At 40.7% G+C, this 18349-nt stretch overlaps 1 protein-coding gene and 2 long non-coding RNA genes across 3 annotated transcripts in view; 1 reads left to right on the forward strand and 2 right to left on the reverse strand.

Annotated features, from left to right (window-relative positions):
- Window positions 1-5789, reverse strand: part of LOC120043737 — a 26589-nt gene extending 20800 nt beyond the window's left edge. Inside the window, exons 1-3 of the long non-coding RNA XR_005476504.1 lie at window positions 5439-5789; window positions 5014-5080; window positions 3945-4877 (exon numbers count right to left, since the gene is read on the reverse strand). This is a non-coding gene — a long non-coding RNA (uncharacterized LOC120043737). The remainder of the gene's footprint in view (window positions 1-3944; window positions 4878-5013; window positions 5081-5438) is intronic.
- LOC120043736 lies at window positions 1445-2854 on the forward strand. The gene is made up of 2 exons (XR_005476503.1): window positions 1445-1623; window positions 2122-2854. It is a non-coding gene; the product is annotated as an uncharacterized LOC120043736 (long non-coding RNA).
- A 9295-nt stretch (window positions 5790-15084) lies between the features above and the next one.
- Window positions 15085-17142, reverse strand: LOC120043720 (zinc finger protein 2 homolog). Its single transcript, XM_038988280.1, has 2 exons — window positions 16858-17142; window positions 15085-16450 (listed from the first exon to the last, which is right to left on the reverse strand). Exons 1-2 carry the CDS (start codon window positions 17066-17068, stop codon window positions 15126-15128), a joined length of 1536 nt encoding a protein of 511 aa, XP_038844208.1. The 5' UTR covers window positions 17069-17142; the 3' UTR covers window positions 15085-15125.
- Window positions 17143-18349: the final 1207 nt, after the last annotated feature.

Here is an 18349-nt window from a genome sequence, read left to right on the forward strand (position 1 = left end):
TTGCATTAAGGAGAAGTATATCTTTAATTCTGTGAATAACACTTGTATCTTTTATCAATGTTTATTATGAGTATTTCTGTAAATTGATGTGGCTCTGTGCAAATTCACGGGATGTGTTGGAGGCAAAGCCAAATGTAAACTGAGGTTTTTGGATATAAATATGAACTTGATCGAACAAAACATACATGTATTGTGTAACATGTTGTCCCGGGAGTGTCATCTGATGAAGAATATCAAAGGTTAGTGATTAATTTTATCTCTATTTCTGCTTTTTGTGACTCCTCTCTTTGGTTGGAAAATCGCTGTATGCTTTCTGTGACTAGTTGCTGACCTAACATAATGATATGTTCTGCTTTCGCCTAAAAGCTTTTTTGAAATCGGACACTGTGGTTGGATTAACGAGAATTTTATCTTTAAAATGGTGTCTAATACTTGTATGTTTGAGAAATTTGAATTATGAGATTTCTGTTGATTGAATTTGGCGCCCTGCAATTTCATTGGCTGTTGGTGAGGGGTTCCGCTACCCGTCCTAGACAGGTTAACGGACTTGCCTAGTGAAATGAAGGTTAAATACATAACATTTTTATCAGGGTTTGGGTGGCAGTAGCCCCTCCCCCACCCCATTGCCACTCTACTGGAATGGCCGTTGACAAATATCCAACACATGGGCTAGTCCACCATCCAGATCAGAGCTGTAAATACAATCAAGCATGTCTAATGGCAGAGTTGTTAGTTTGGCAATGTTGATCAGCACAGATTTGGATAAAAATGTCAAGACAGGAGAAGGAGCATAATAGAATTTGTTCTGGATGTTCGAAACTGGTGAGTTTTTCTGATGCTAGCAAGCAGGCATTTGTACACTGCAGTGGACAATGTGCTGCTTACATGTGTATTAGCCCTCCTCTGACCTCCCTTCGCAAATCAGATCACGAATCCAATCTGCTGCTCTCTTCCCATCCACATTGACAGGCAACAGTGGAGAAGGTAAAAAGCTTCAAGTGCCTTTGTGTACACATCACTGACAATCTGAAATAGTCCACCCACACAGATAGTATAGTGAAGAAGGCTCAACAGCACCTCTTCAAACTCAGGAGGCTAAAGAAATGTGGCTTGGCCCCTAAGACCCTCACAAACCTTCACAGATGCAGATTACCCACTTCATATATATATATATACTGTATTCTTGTCAAGGCCCTCCTATTCAACTATTGCTGTATATACATACCGTAATTTCCGGACTATAAGCCGCTACTTTTTTCCCACGCTATGAACCTCGCGGTTTATACAATGACGCGGCTAATTTATGTTTTTTTTTTTTTTCACAAGATTCATGCCGCCAAAAAACTGAGCACCGTCACATTATGTGACGTAAATCGAGCGCGCTCAAACTTGCCATCATTCTGATTACGGTAGTCATTTTGTCACCCTCATCATGGCAAAGACACGGAGAAATGCATATGATGCAGCTTTCAAGTTGAAGGCGATCGATCTGGCTGTTGGAAAAGGAAATAGAGCTGCTGCACGGGAGCTTGGCCTTAATGAGTCGATGATAAGACGTTGGAACTGTGCAGATCCGACTGAAAGCCAAAACAATCCCCACCGCAATGAAGTTTGACTTTCTTGGTAGGCTACTGTTTACTGCTATTTATTTTTTATTTTTGTTACAAGCCGTGTTTTGTTAAAGCCTATTTATTTTTGTTACAAGCCGTGTTTCGTTTAAAGGCGGTGTAAAGTTCATTTGTTTCAATGTACCGGTAGGCACTTGCGGCTTATAGACATGTGCGGTTTATTTATGTACAAAATACATATTTGTAAAAAATTCAGTGGGTACGGCTTATATTCAGGTGCGCTTAATAGTCCAGCAATTACGGTACACACACTCTTTTCACCTACGTATTCTACAGATATACTAAATATTCTATCCACATAGTGTCCATTGTGGTGGAAAATGACAAATTAGACATGCTATGCTGTTTTTTAATTGTCTATTAGTATATGCTAGTGTTTTTTCACTCATTAACTTGTCTCGGGTGACTTAGTCATAAGTCTGGGTGTACAGATAAGAGCCGTTTGGGTGCGGCCACAGCATGTGACATATACCGTTTTTTTTACTATCTGCAGGAACTCAGCTGTGTGGAACCTTGAAGAAAGGAACAGAGAATAGTGTGAGCTGTGGCAACTGCAGTTAGATGGTTGAGCCATCGTGCGATCAACGTCAGCTATCTTAAATCTGCACAGACAAGCTAATCACCTATTACCCAGTGTTCCCCGCCACTGTTTCCAAACATCTACTAACTGCCGCGTAGATAAGGTTGTACTTTTCTATAAAAGCTCTATAAATGCATTGCAGGCATTCTAAGGTAGCAGCGTGACAATTTGGTTTTGAACTGATGTAGCTAGCTAGCTATGTTTTGTGTAAACATGTAGGACTGGCATTTGGACGTCAGCTAGCTATCATTTGCTAGCTTTTGTGTCAATGTCAAATGTTGTTGTCTGCTAGCTAGCTAATGGCTGAAGTTATTTGTGTAACAACATTTCCATAAACATTTACAGCTAGCTACATTTATTTGCCTTTTCGTTAGCTAGCTAGCTTTCAGGTGACTTGTGTTAACTAGCTAGCTACAGAGGCTAGCTGTTGGACTTTGGACAAGCAAGCTAATGTTAGCTAATAGAGCTGTATTGTTACCTAGCATCCAAGTTCCTGACAAGCTTAGATAGAACTCAGAGATTTGGCTGAAAAGAAATTAGCAATACCAGAAATGTTACAAAAAGGTAGCACATCATTGATTCTTAATGGATGGAAATGTGCACGTGAGAGTGATAAATTATAAATGTAATAAAAAAATGTACAATCTGAAGTCTAATGGAATCTTTATGGAAGCTATATGTATGACTCCCCTGATAAAATAAGGGTAAAATAAAATATAGTGTTTCAATTCAACACAAAAATGTTAGCTAAATAGGCACAGAACATACTCCAAACTATAATATAATGGAATACAACACAATAAAATACAAAATAATAATTGTCCAAATGACATTTTTTTAAAGTGTGTAGGTAGTGAGATGAGTTTCTCACAGTTACTTCTCAAAAAGAGTAATCATTTGAAAAGGTACAGTTAACTAGCGCATCGTTGCCCATGAATGGAGGTTACTAGTTACTACATGAATTAAAGGCTAGTGAGCAAACATTTTAGCTAGGTAGCCTAGGACAACAAAAACTAAAAACGTGTACTGTATAATGTTCATATACCGTTCAGGGAACATGAAAGATGAGGATGGCATTGACATTTCTCTACAAGTTGGGTGAGTCAACTTGTTGTTTTTTTACTTGCAAGCACACACAGAAATCAGTACCATGGACAGACACAGATTTAGCTTAGGTTGATCAGATTAATCGTTTTTGGTATCTTTTAGTTGATTAAATGATGTTGAAGTGGTGATGGAATAGTGGAGGCAGCCCCTGTTTTTTTGCGACTTGCGGTAACTCTAAATCAATAGTTGTTTAGTAGTCCAAAAAAGTCGGAAACATTAACTTGCTTGACCATGCTGTAGGTCATGTAACTGTCTGTTACATTAAGGTGACCAGATTCCTGAAATTAAAACCGGGGACATTTCCAGTTCGGCGGTCAATATATCATTAAAATATCCAATGTTATTATCTATGAAATAAAAAAGGGGGACAATTCCGGTTTCATGTATTTAGTCTAACAGGCACACTGTGATAGAGAAAACAACTATATTACAGAAACACTACAGACAAGACAGAACTGTCCGATCTGAACAGCCATTCAGTGGTCCTGGTAGTCTGGGTAGAATAAGAGCAGAAGAGAACATGAGCAAAATTGAAAAAACAGACAATAGTATATGTGAAATACTTAACAACATAATAAAGAAATAAGACGCTGATGAGGTTGGTAACTACATAATATACTTATACCAACCTAATCTGTATATTTCTCAGAAGAATGTATCTTCTTCAGGATTGCTCTGTCTTTGGCCAGCTTCTCCATGAACTCCTGGCAGGGGAGGTTGAAGTTTGTCTTCACAATAAGCATGGCCTTGATGGTAGGAACAGTGAACCTATTTCTTGCTGCTGTCCATATATCATTCATTTGGGAGAACACTCTCTCGACTGGTGCATTACTTCCAGGTAAGCACATGACAACAGGCGCTAATCTAGCCAGGTTAGTGTGTGGGATGTCGTTCTCTTTGAAGTGGGTAAACACCGTGCTCCATCTCTGACTAAGCGGTGTCTCAGATGTTTTCCATTCTTCAAGCGATCCCCCCTTTAGGAACTCTTGCAGGCCAGTAACCTCGTCACATAATGCATCCTCATTGATGGTCACATTGGGGCATTTTTCCTGCAGTGTGCCTGCTGCATTCTGGATCTCTACACGCTGAGGTTTCCTTTTTTAAAAGGAGACAATGTAAAATCATTTAGATTATCTGTGTGCTTTCCCCATGCTTGCAAGTAGTTCACAGCCATAGTGAAGAATGATTGGGATATTTTGAGAAAGCTCTCTTTAGACATTGATCCATTTCCCTCTAGCTCTCTCAGAAGTCCTTTGACCAAAACTGGAATGAAGTTGTCATCACGTCTTGCAGTCAATTTTGCCTCAACATTTCTCAGAATCCACAGCACAGCAGTCCTGGCCTTCAAGCATCTTGATTGTGTCACTGAATACGGTCAGGTTTTCATGGACAAAGGCCAGCCAAACTTTTTCTTCTCCTTCAATCTTTCTCCTCCTCTTTTCTTCACTCGTCTTCCTGCTCTTTCTTCCTTTCCTTCTCTTTACCTTTCCACCTCACTCTTCCACACTCTCCTCGCTTCACTATTTTTACTCCCTTCATTTTCCTTCTCCTTCTTCTCCAATCTTTAATAATAAATAGTACACTATTAGATCAAATACGTTGGTTAACAGATTCCCATTGCTTGCCTCGTTTTTGTATTTTATCTCAAAAACATTGCTTGGAATAATAAATTGGCAGGCTCTGTAATCATATATTTACCTTTCCTCTTCTCTCCCTTTCACTCGTCTTCCTATCCAGTCTAACTCCTCTCCTTCCTCTCCACTCTCTAACAGAAAACATTATGCTAATGTTATCCATGAAAATGTCTAAATATATTTTCACACTACTTATCATAACGCCAAACCATTAACATTGTAATCTACAAATAAATATTCTCATAATTAATTGTGCATTCATTTAATATAATCATATTTTCAAAACAGCCCGTCCACTGCATATTTACATGTGTACGTTTAACCTAGCAACCATGACAGTAGCTGGCTAACCTAGCTAGATAACTTAGTCGACATAGCTAATGTTAGCTAGCATAACCTATTTAAAACCTTGTAAATATACATATATCTATATAATACATTGTGACATTATAACATCATTAGCTAGTATCTGAAACGAGTGTATCTTACCTGGCTTAAAAAGACGTTTGTGGTGATGTTGTGGATTCACTTGACACTTGCTAGCTCCCGGCCGAGTTTTTCACAGCAGTTTTCTCTAAAACTATCGCGAGCAGGTAGTTAGTAGAAGGAGAGTGAATGAAGCTGCTATAGCGAGCAGGTAGTTAGTAGAAGGAGAGTGAATGAAGCTGCTATAGCGAGCAGCCCCCTCTGCTGGACAAAACAAGCACCACGCGATTGAGACGTCAAACGGTAGGCTCTGTGGCCGGGTCTTTCTTAAAATATTATTTCACTTTGCAGTATTATTTTAAAGCACAGTTAAAAACGGGGACATTTCCGGGGACAGCTCCAGCCGGGGACAGGCCACCTTGGCTTCCCGGTGATTTTACCCACGCACCCCTACTGCAAGGTGTAGGCTTGGCCTCATTATTTCTTCATGGTTCTGACTTTACCTACTCGTTACACATTGCCTTGTATCAATCTGTGTGCTTTAGGCTAGTAGGGTACTTTGCTGAAGGACAAAATATCCCAAGCGTTTATTACCATCATTGTTTATTTTGTCCAGCTGTTCAAATGGAACGAATGGATATGGAAGATCAAAGATGATGGAACTAGGCCTAGACATGTTATACACCACAGTAGGCATACCGTTAATAGAAGTAAACCAAACTTACCCGATCCATCGTGGAAGCTATTCGTTCTTAAGTAACTGTAGTGTACACATTTACTGTCTTTGTCACAGCGTTCAGATAAAGAACAGCTAGACCAGAGCAATCAAACCTCCTTTTAAACATCAAAACTCTATTTAAGTTGTGACAAATAAAAATATCATGGATAAGATTTTATCTGATCTATTAAAGTCAAGAAAACGTTCCACACCCTATCCACCAATAATTATTTTGTCTTTTATCGCCTATTTTTACCAGAGACACTTGGAATGCTAGTTTCTCTTCTTCTTCAATGAGGTTTAACGGCAGTTGGCATCCAATAAATGTTGCACTACCACCACCTACTAGACTGGAGTATAACTCCCTTATAATTTGCTTAAATAATAATAATAAAATAAAAATATAAAACTACCATCTAGCTCTACACTCACTAAAAAAATAATAAATATATACCATACTCCACTATTTAAATATATTTAGTCCTACTTCAGGCCAACAGCCACTTAACACACCCTGTAACTCTTCTGATGTCAAATCTCACACACCCAAATACCTCTCTGCAGCTGCCACCACAACTTCTATTTTCTGTGACTTATATTCCATCCCAGCAGTACAGTTGATAACCATTGCTATTAATTCCAAAACTCCAATCTTACTGAAACATATATCACTTGTTGGTTTATCCCTCTGTGCTGGTACAGATCTACTACTCACACCACTCCTCTCTGGATCCCTCCCCCTTGACCCATCTTCCTCTATGTTCTTCACTGCCTCAGTGTATGACAACTTCTGCACTACTCTAACCCTGGAGACTTCAACCTGCCTCTCTCGCACGGGACATTTCTGATCCCCAGCCCCATGGGCACCGCTACAATTAACACATACCACTACTTTCCCCAATGCTACACATTCCTTTGTCTCATGCCCTTCTGCACACTTCTTACACCTAGGAACCTCCCTCCTACATACTGCTGCCACATGCCCAATAAGGTTGACACCTGTAACAACGTAATGTATTCGGCACAAAAGCTCATACAGGATAACTTACAGTTGAAGTCGGAAGTTTACATACACCTTAGCCAAAAACATTTAAACTGTTTTTCACAATTCCTGACATTTAATCCTAGTAACATTTCCCTGTTTTAGGTCAGTTAGGATCACCACTTTATTTTAAGAATGTGAAATGTCAGAATAATAGTAAAGATAATGATTTATTTCAGCATTTATTTATTTCATCACATTCCCAGTGGGTCAGAAGTTTACATACACTCAATTAGTATTTGGTAGCATTGTCTTTAAATTGTTTAAATTGGGTCAAACGTTTTGGGTAGCCTTCCACAAGCTTCCCACTATAAGTTGGGGGAATTTTGGCCCATTCCTCCTGACAGAGCTGGTGTAACTGAGTCAGGTTTGTAGGCCTCCTTGCTCGCACATGCTTTTTCAGTTCTGCCCACAAATGTTCTATAGGATTGAGGTCAAGGCTTTGTGATGGCCACTCCAATACCTTGACTTTGTTGTCCTTAAGCCATTTTGCCACAACTTTGGAAGTATGCTTGGGGTCATTGTCTATTTGGAAGACCCATTTGCGACCAAGCTTTAACTTCCTGACTCATGTCTTGAGATGTTGCTTCAATATATCCACATAATTTTCCTTCTCATGATGCCATCTATTTTGTGAAGTGCACCAGTCCCTCCTGCAGCAAAGCACCCCCACAACATGATGCTTCCACCCCTGTGCTTCACAGTTGGGATGGTATTTTTCGGCTTGCAAGCCTCCCCCTTTTTCCTCCAAACATAACGATGGACATTATGGCCAAACAGTTCTATTTTTGTTTCATCAGACCAGTGGACATTTCTCCAAAAAGTACAATCTTTGTCCTCATGTGCAGTTGCAAACCGTAGTCTGGCTATTTTATGGCGGTTTTGGAGCAGTGGCTTCTTCCTTGCTGAGCAGCCTTTCAGGTTATGTCGATATAGGACTCGTTTTACTGTGAATATAGATACTTTTGTACCCGTTTCCTCCAGCATCTTCACAAGGTCCTTTGCTGTTGTTCTGGGATTGATTTGCACTTTTTCGCACCAAAGTATGTTCATCTCTAGGAGACAGAACACGTCTCCTTCCTGAGCGGTATAACGGCTGCGTGGTCCCATGGTGTTTATACTTGCCCACTATTGTTTGTACAGATGAACATGGTACCAGGCATTTGGAAATTGCTCCCAATGATGAACCAGACCTGTGGAGGTCTACAATCTTGGCTGATTTCCCCATGATGTCAAGCAAAGAGGCACTAAGTTTGAAGGTAGGTTCTTGAAATACATCCACAGGTACACCTCCAATTGACTCAAATGATGTCAATTAGCCTATCAGAAGCTTCTAAAGCCATGACATAATTTTCTGGAATTTTCCAATCTGTTTAAAGGCATAGTCAACTTAGTGTATGTAAACTTCTGATCTACTAGAATTGTGGTACAGTGAATTATAAGTGAAATAATCTGTCTGTAAACAATTGTTGGAAAAATGACTTGTGTCATGCACAAAGTAGATGTCCTAACTGACTTGCGAAAACTATACTTTAACAACAAATTTGTAGAGTGGTTGAAAAACTAGTTTTAATGACTCCAACCTAAGTGTATGTAACCTTCCGACTTCCAACTGTATATATCCTAACATCACTTTACAAGGTTCTCTTCGAGCGTCCAGATATTTTTATTGGCTGAGGTTAGCCTCGTAAATACCAGACTGATTACCGCTGCGCTAGATTTATGTGTGTCAGTTTGGTGGAGGGTGGTATGTGCATTTGTAGCGTGGTTCATTCTGCGTTGTGTTTTTAATTAGGACGCTGCCACAACTGATGGTCTGCTCGTTGAAATCTTTTTATTTGCCCTGCACACGAAGAGACAACACACACGTTACCCTTGGTGCAGTCACAGCTCTCCGGCACCTTGCTAGCCGAGGGTCAGGCAAAAGAGCGCCAAAAGGAATTAACAGGTGCTGCGTGCACACACTCGCTGCACAACAGCATATACAAGTAAAACTATACAGAACATAATTCTGACAAAATAAAAGACATACCTGCACACGAAGAGACAACACACACGTTACCCTTGGTGCAGTCACAGCTCTCCGGCACCTGCGCGAGCACATGGACACTCACTCAACCACTGTCACAAGTACTCAGAAGTTACAACAGATACCCCAGTCAGTGAGCTCTGTGAAACTTGTTAACATAAATTCCTACACTGTCCACACTATAACAAACGTATGGTTGCAAAACAGTACATTGTATAACCTTATGACGGTTTTATATTAAACAGTTTCGGAGCCAAGGACAACATACCTTGCTAGCCGAGGGTCAGGCAAAAGAGAACGATAAAGTGGTATGGGAATACAGATAACCCGCGATGGGCCAAACCAAAATATACAAAACTTTTACAATCACTTGTATGTACAATATTGGTATGAAAAAGTGTTTGTACACCAAATAAAAACATTAGCTATGCAGCTGTAATTAAATAAAAAAATACACTGAATTATTATTATTATTATCAGATTATTAACATCCCCTCTTGACCTGGCCTATTTGAATTGGTCCTTGTGTGCAATTTGGTGCGTAATCTAGGGGAACAACATCACACTGCTACACATTAACATTAGTATAACATAAAACATTGATTTCGGTGTTATTACATGATCGGTTGAAGTTATTACTTTATTCATCACAAAAGTTGTTACTCACCTGATAATGTATCTTATAACATTAAATGGAAAAAGTCATACTATAACAATTCAACATTTTATCATATAAACCAACAAGATATTACATTTACCGGTTTTATTACATTATAAATCTAAAAGTTATTACATTAACCGTTGTTACAAGACACAGCATGCATAGTTCATGCCTTGACCTCATGGATATTATTATCCAATGTATTATTGATTAGTTTTAGGAACATAAATCAATTTAGATTTGTTTATTATTATAATAAAAATATAACATTGAAGTGATATATTCATGTTTAGAAGATAATGGATTGAATGTATTGATCAATTGAATACATGAATATACACCTATTGTTGAAACATTATTCTACATAATGACATTTAATAATAATAGTATCATGAGTATATGAAAGAAGATACAATTATCAACATCCCCCCAAACAGGTTCACTGTGACATCTTCTATGATAACATATATCCACTCAAATCACAAATGTGTGATATTACATAGACACAGTGGAGACCTGATCCTAGATCAGAGCTGCATATTATGCTGCACAGAGGTTACCATGGTGATCAGACTAAATCAACTGTTTAAGAATGGGAGATGGATATGACTGTTTACTAGATGTTTTCTATTGATCCTTTATTTAGGGATCTGGTGCCGGTGACAGAGAGGAGGGAGAGGAAATACGGCACGTTTTTGTTTTCTGGTGTTTTCTCATTGGCCCTAAATGAACTAAGCTCTTCCCACATACAGTACCAGTCAAACTACCCATTCGATTTTTTTATTTTTTTATTTTTTACTATTTTCTACATTGTAGAATAATAGAGAATCAAATCAAACTTGATTTGTCACATTACTTACAAGCCCTTAACCAACAGTGCAGTTCAAGAAGAGTTAAGAAAATATTTACCAAATGAACTAAAGTAAAAATTAATAAAAAGTAACACAATAACATAACAATAACGAGGCTATATAAAGGGGGTACCAGTACCGAGTCAGTGTGCGGGGGTGCAGGTTAGAGGTCATTTGTACACGTAGGTAGGGGTGAAGTGACTATGCATAGATAATAAACAGCGAGTAGCATCAGTGTACAAAACAAATGAGGGGGGGGGTTCAATGTAATAGGCCAGTGGCCATTTGATTAATTGTTCAGCAGCCTTACGGCTTGGGGGTAGAAGCTGTTAAGGAGCCTTTTGGTCCTAGACTTGGCGCTCCGGTACCGCTTGCCGTACGGTAGCAGAGAAAATAGTCTATGACTTGGGTGACTGGAGTCTGACAATTTTATGGGCTTTCCTCTGACACCACCTATTATATAGGTTCTGGATGGCAGGAAGCTTGGCCCCATTGATGTACTGGGCCGTACGCACTACCCTCTGTAGCGCCTTACGGTCAGATGCCGAGCAGTTGCAATATCAGGCGGTGATGCAACAGTTCAGGATGCTCTCGATGGTGCAGCTGTAGAACCTTTTGAGGATCTGAGGACCCATGCCAAATCTTTTCAGTCTCCTGAGGGGGAATAGGATTTGTCGTGCCATCTTCACGACTGTCTTGGTGTGTTTGGACCATGATAGATCATTGGTGATGTGGACACCAAGGAACTTGAAACTCTCAACCCGCTCCACTACAGCCCCGTTGATGTTAATGGGGGCCTGTTCGGCCCTCCTTTTCCTGTAGTCCACGATCAGCTACTTTGTCTTGCTCACATTGTGGGAGAAGTTGTTGTCCTGGCACCACACTGCCAGTTCTTTGACCTCCTCCCTATAGGCTGTCTCATCGTTGATCAGGACTACCACTGTTGTGTCGTCAGCAAACTTAATGATGGTGTTGGAGTCGTGTTTGGCCACGCAGTCGTGCAGTCGTGGAAGAACAGGGAGTACAGGAGGGGACTAAGTACACACCCCTGAGGGGCCCTGTGTTGAGGATCAGGGTGGCGGACGTGTTGTTGCCTACCCTTACCACCTGGGGTTAGCACATCAGGAAGTCCAGGATCCAGTTGCAGAGGGAGGTGTTTAGTCCCAGGGTCCTTAGCTTAGTGATGAGCTTCATGAGCACTATGGTGTTGTCAATGAACAGCATTCTCACATAGGTGTTCCTTTTGTCCAGGTGGGAAAAGGCAGTGTGGAGTACGATTGAGATTGCATCATCTGTGGATCTGTTTGGACGATATGCGAATTGGAGTGGGTCTAGGGTATCCAGGAGGATGCTGTTGATGTGAGCCTTGGCCAGCCTTTCAAAGCACTTCATGGCTACCGATGTGAGTGCTACGGGGTGGTAATAATTTAGGTAGGTTACCTTCGCTTCCTTGGGCACAGGTACTATGGTGGTCTGCTTGAAACATGTAGGTATTACAGACTCAGTCAGGGAGAGGATGACAATGTCAGTGAAGACACTTGCCAGTTGGTCCACGCATGCTTTGAGTACACGTCCTGGTAATTCATCTGGCCCCGCGGTTTTGTGAATGTTGACCTGTTTAAAGATCTTGCTCACATCGGCTACCGAGAGCGTTTTCACACAGTCATCCAGAACAGCTGGTGCTCTAATGCATGCTTCAGTGTTGCTTGCCTCGAAGCGAGCAATAAAAAGCATTTAGCTCATCTGGTAGGCTCGCGTCACTGGGCAGCTCGCATTTGGATTTCCATTTGTAGTCCGTAATAGTTTTCAAGACCTGCCACATCCGACGAGCGACAGAGCAGGTGTAGTAGGATTCAATCTTAATCCTGTATTGACGCTTTGCTTGTTTGATGGTTCGTCTGAGGGCATCACCGGATTTCTTATAGGCGTCCGGATTAGCGTCCTGCTCCTTGAAAGCGGCAGCTCTAGCCTTTAGCTCGATTCGGATGTTGCCTGTAATCCATGGCTTCTGGTTGGGATATGTACGTACAGTCACTGTGGGGACGACGTCATCGATGCACTTATTGATGAAGCTGATAACTGAGGTGGTATACTCCTCAATGCCATTGGATGAATCCTGGAACATATTCCAGTCTGTGCTAGCAAAACAGTCCTGTAGCGTAGCATCCGCGTCAACTGATCACTCCCGTATTGAGCGAGTCACTGGTACATCCTGCTTTAGTTTTTGCTTGTAAGCAGGAATCAGGAGGATATAATCAGGAGGATATAATTATGGTCAGATTTGCCAAATGGAGGGCGGGTGAGAGCTTTGTACGCATCTCTGTGTGTGAAGTAAAGGTGGTCTACAGTTTTTTTCCCTCTGGTTGCACATGTGACATGCTGGTAAAAATTTGGTCAAACTGATTTATGTTTGCCTGCATTAAAGTCCCTGGCCACTAGGAGCGTCGCTTCTGGGTGAGCATTTTCTTGTTTGTTTATGGCCTTATAGAGTTGTTTTTTTGCGGTCTTAGTGCCAGCATCGGTCTGTGGTGGTAAATAGATGGCTACGAATAATATAGATGAGAACTCTCTTGGTAGATAGTGTGGTCTACAGCTTATCATAAGGTACTCTACCTCAGGCGAGCAATACCTCGAGACTTTTCTAATATTAGACATCACGCACCAGCTGTTATTGACAAAAAGACACACACCACCACCCCTCGTCTTACCAGACGTAGCTTCTCTGTTCTGCCGGTGCATTGAAAATCCCTCCAGCTCTATATTATCTGTGTTGTCGTTCAGCCACGACTCGGTGAAACATAAGATATTACAGTTCTTGATGTCCTGTCGGTAGGATAATCGTAGGACATCAATTTTATTTTCCAATGATTGCATGTCAGCAAGTAGAATTGATCGCAGTGGGGGTTTACTCGCTTCCCTACAGATTCTTAAAAGGCACCCCGTTATGCGTCCTCTTTTCCTCCGTCTTTTCTTCACGCAAATGACGGGGATCTGGGCCTGTTCCCGGGAGAGCAGTATATCTTTCTTGTGTGACTTGTTAAAGGAAAAAGCTTCTTCCAGTTCGTGGTGGGTAATCCCAGTTCTGATGTCCAGAAGTTATTTTTTGGTCATAAGAGACGGTAGAAGCAACATTATGTACAAAATAAGTAAAAAAATAAGTTACGAACAATGCAAGAAAATTACAAAATAGCACAATTGGTTACGGGCATGTAAAACGTCAGCCATCCTCTTCGGCGCCATCTTAACAAGAAGACATCAAAACTATGAAATAACACATATGGAATCATGTAGTAACCAAAAAAAGTGTTAAACAAATCCAAATATATTTGAGATTCTTCAAAGTAGCAACCCTTTACCTTGATGAAAGCTTTGCACACTCTTGGCATTCTCTCAACCAGTTTCATGAGGTAGTCACCTGGATGCGTTTGAGCCAATCATTTGTGTTGTGACAAGGCAGGGGTGGTATTCAAAAGATAGCCCTATTTGGTAAAATACCAAGTCCATATTATGGCAAGAACAGCTCAAATAAACAAAGTGTATACGGTCTGTCGCAAAAACCATCAAGCACTATGATGAGCGCGCTCATGAGGACCGCCACAGGAAAGGAAGACCCAGAGTGACGTCTGTTGCAGAGCATAAGCTCATTAGAGTTACCAGCCTCAGAAATTATAGCCCAAATAAATGCTTCACAGAGTTCAAGTAACAAACACATCTCAACATCAACTGTTTTTGTATTTGTATTTTTTATTGAAACCTTTCAATTTAACCTTCTCTGTTCAGAGGAGACTGCGTGAAATCAGGCCATGGGCGAAATGCTGCAAAGAAACCACTAATAAAGGACACCAATAGGATGAACAGACTTGCTTGGGCCAAGAAACACGAGCAATGAACATTAGACCAGTCAAAATCAATCAGAGTTAAGCGCAAGTTTTTGCGAACTTTCAAAGTTCTTGAAATATTCCATATTGACTGGCCATGTCTTAAAGTAATGATGTACTGTTGTTTCTCTTTCCTTATTTGAGCTGTTCTTGCCCTAATATGGACTTGGTCTTTTACCAAATAGGGCCATCTTCTGAATACCACCCCTACCATGTCACAACACAACTGATTGGCTCAAAGGCATTAAGAAGGAAAGAAATACCACAAATTAACTTCTAACAAGGCACCTGTTAATTGAAATGCATTCCAGGTGACTACCTCATGAAGCTGGTTGAGAGAATGCCAAGAGTGTGTAAAGCTGTCATCAAGGCAAAGGGTGGCTATTTTGAAGAATATAACATATATTTTGAATGTTTTAACACTTTTCTTGGTTACTACATAATTCCATATGTGTTATGTCAATAATTATGATGTCTATACTATTATTCTACAATGTAGAAAATACAAAAAATTAAGAAAAACCCTGGAATGTAGGTGTGTCCAAACTTTTGACTGGTACTGTATGTCTATCTAATGTTTCTCTCCTGTGTGTGTTAGCTGGTGTGTTTTCAGGTTTAATGATTGACTAAAGCTCTTTCCACAATGATCACAGCTGTAAGGCTTCTCTCCTGTGTGTGTTCGCTGGTGTGTATTCAGGTGTACTGATTGACTAAAGCTCTTTCCACAATGATCACATCTGTAAGGCTTCTCTCCTGTGTGTGTTCGCAGGTGTGTATTCAGGTGTACTGATTGACTGAAGCTCTTGCCACACTGATAACAGCTATAGGGCTTCTCTCCAGTGTGTGTTCGCTGGTGTGTAGTCAGGGTGGAAGCTAGAGCAAAGCTCTTCCCACATAGACAGACATAAGTTTTCTCTCCAGTGTGTGTTTGATGGTGTCTAATCAGGGAGGAAACTACAGCAAAGCTCTTCCCACACTGATCACAGCTATAAGGCTTCTCTCCACTGTGTGTTAGCTGGTGTCTATTCAGGGTGGAAGCTACAGCAAAGCTCTTCCCACACTGATCACAGCGATAAGGCTTCTCACCTGTGTGTATTCGCTGGTGTATAGTTAGTTTTTCTGATAGAGCAAAGCTCTTTCCACACTGATAACAGCTATAAGGCTTCTCCCCAGTGTGTGTTCGATGGTGTCTAATCAGGGAGGAAACTACAGCAAAGCTCTTCCCACACTGATCACAGCTATAAGGCTTCTCTCCTGTGTGTGTTCGCTGGTGTATAGTTAGTTTTTCTGATACAGCAAAGCTCTTTCCACACTGATAACAGCTATAAGGCTTCTCTCCAGTGTGTGTTCGATGGTGTCTAATCAGGGAGGAAACTACAGCAAAGCTTTTCCCACACTGATCACAGCTATAAGGCTTCTCTCCAGTGTGTGTAACCTGGTGTCTACTCAGGGTGGAAGCTACAGCAAAGCTCTTTCCACACTGATCACAGCTATAAGGCTTCTCTCCAGTTTGTGTTAGCTGGTGTGTAGTCAGGTTGCTTGACTGATTGAAGCTCTTTTCACAATCAAGGCAAGGGTAAGGCCTCTCCCCTGCATGAATTTGCAGATGAGATTGGAAGGCGTTAGAAGCAGTGAAACTCTTCCCGCACTGAGAGCAGCAGTACGGTTTCTCTCGGGTGTGAATCCACTGGTGAATAATGAAGTCACTCCTGCTAGTGAAACTCTTCCTACAGTCAGAGCAGCAGTATTGAGGTTTCTTCCCTATACATCTCTGCAGGTGTTTCTTGGGGTGTTCTGATTGATAGAGACACTTCTCTGTTTCGTCAGCAATACGATGTTGTTGAGGCTCCACAGATGACAAGCCCCTCCAACTGAGAGAATGGTTAGTGCTGTCCCCTGCGAAACAAAGACATTGAATAACTGTTTTGGAAATATGGGTCCATAAACAAATACTATAATTAAAAATAAAATGTGTTTGTTATATAGCAGACTCTTCTCCAGCGCAACTTACAGGAGCAATTAGGGTTAAGTACCTTGCTCAAGGGCACAGACAGATTTTTCACCTAAGTCGGCCCAGCGATTCGTACCAGCAACCTTTATTAGTGGCCCAACGCTCTTAACCACTAACATACCTGCTGCCCTTATCAATATACACTCAGTGACCAGTTTATTAAGTACACTCCCCTCCGTTCACGAAACTGGATCGACAATTTGCTGGCCACTGAGTGTATACTGTTTATAAATCAATTAACAGAGGTTACAAAATCAGATTGTAGTCTCATCCACCCCCCCATTGTTCTTACTTGATGAAATCAAATCTCCATCTCCCTCCTCGTGTCCTTCTCTCACAGTTCCACTCTGCCCTGGTGTTTTCCTGCAGTCGACCAGCCGCACAGACACCCTCTTCAGACCCAGCAGTAAGGCGATACCGGGAGAGTTGTGACACGGAGACGCCGGCAGAGTGGAGGAGGACGGGCTAGCTCTGTCCTGGTGACCACAGGAAGTAAAGTACATAGAATATCATTAGACCAAACATTTGATTACTTTAGTCTAAATCTCTGATTGATTGGTGCATACTTGTAATATCGCATTTCTCCTGAAGTGTGTCACTGATCACTACTTTCCACAACATTTTCAATCACTTTGACAAATCTTTCAGATGGAAGTGGTATATTTGTTTTTACAAAATGTCAAAACTGATAACACTTGTAATGCCCCGTCTTATGTTCAGAATGTTTGATTGAGCAGTCATTGGAGTTGAACATCTTTCACCCAAGTTAATCTTAGTTTCATTCTGGGTTAAGTGTCATGTAATTAGTCAACTGCTCGCTTAAGTTCTGGGTTCATAAGTGGAGAGATTAAGAGATGGTAGAACAAGGAGAAGAACCTGAATGAGAAGCTCCAACCCCTCTTTCAAGATACGGGCCGAATGTCCCCTCCCCTTCCGAAATGTGAAAGATGGTAACACCTGCGAAATCATGATTGATTCAAATAACCTGTGATACAAAACCTAAAACAACAGAACTACTGCTGCTAATTATCCCACTTGCAGCATTTTGAGAAAAATGTCAGTCTTACAGTTTCAGTATTCTTATACAGCACATACATAGAAGAAACCATCAGATTTAGGGGTATTGTGGCATGTAGTAGAAACCTACAGTAAAAAGGTATTGGTGTAGCCTGGTGAGATTTCTGCCCCATGCAACATTGTTCAAGATCCACTTTTCTATGTGACTTGTTACTGTAACAGCAGCCACATCTAAAATCATCAACATTCAGATAATGAGTGGAATAAACTAATTTACCCCCCAAGAATTTTAGCAGTGCATTGTACACCACACCATCATTTCAAATTTCATTTTTATATATATACTGTACGTAAACTTGACACTATAATTTTGGTTTTGTAGATCAATTTTTAGCAGTTTGATTAAATTATTGTTAAATTTATTAACAAATGACAGGAAATCTTTTCAAAAGTAATCAATTGAAAATGGCCTAAGTGTTTTGAAACATATTTTGTGCTTCGAGTTGTGAAAATGTACCATTGGATTGGGCTAGTATTGGGCTAGTGGGAGTGAAGGAAAGTGAACAAGTGCACACTTAGGGAGGACGGAAAGATAATTAGGGATTCCTTAACATAGTATCTAGGCGGAGGCGGTGCTAGCGTGAGGGCCATGGGTGCGATTGTTCCTGCAGATGAATCAATAAAATACAAAGAAATATGATGTAGACATACCATTATTTAACACTATAAGCATTATTTAACACTACAAAACATGGCAAATTTATATG

The sequence above is a fragment of the Salvelinus namaycush genome, chromosome 3 (genome assembly GCF_016432855.1).
Source record: "Salvelinus namaycush isolate Seneca chromosome 3, SaNama_1.0, whole genome shotgun sequence".
In the NCBI taxonomy this organism is placed as follows: domain Eukaryota; kingdom Metazoa; phylum Chordata; class Actinopteri; order Salmoniformes; family Salmonidae; genus Salvelinus; species Salvelinus namaycush.

Excerpts from the sequence above, each read along its gene's own strand:
- LOC120043720 (XM_038988280.1), bottom strand. The coding sequence starts at position 17,068 with ATGTACTTTACTTCCTGTGGTCACCAGGACAGAGCTAGCCCGTCCTCC. Across the intron at positions 16,451-16,857 it reads TGGAGATTTGATTTCATCAA|GGGACAGCACTAACCATTCT; the intron begins GTAAGAACAATG and ends TTTGTTTCGCAG.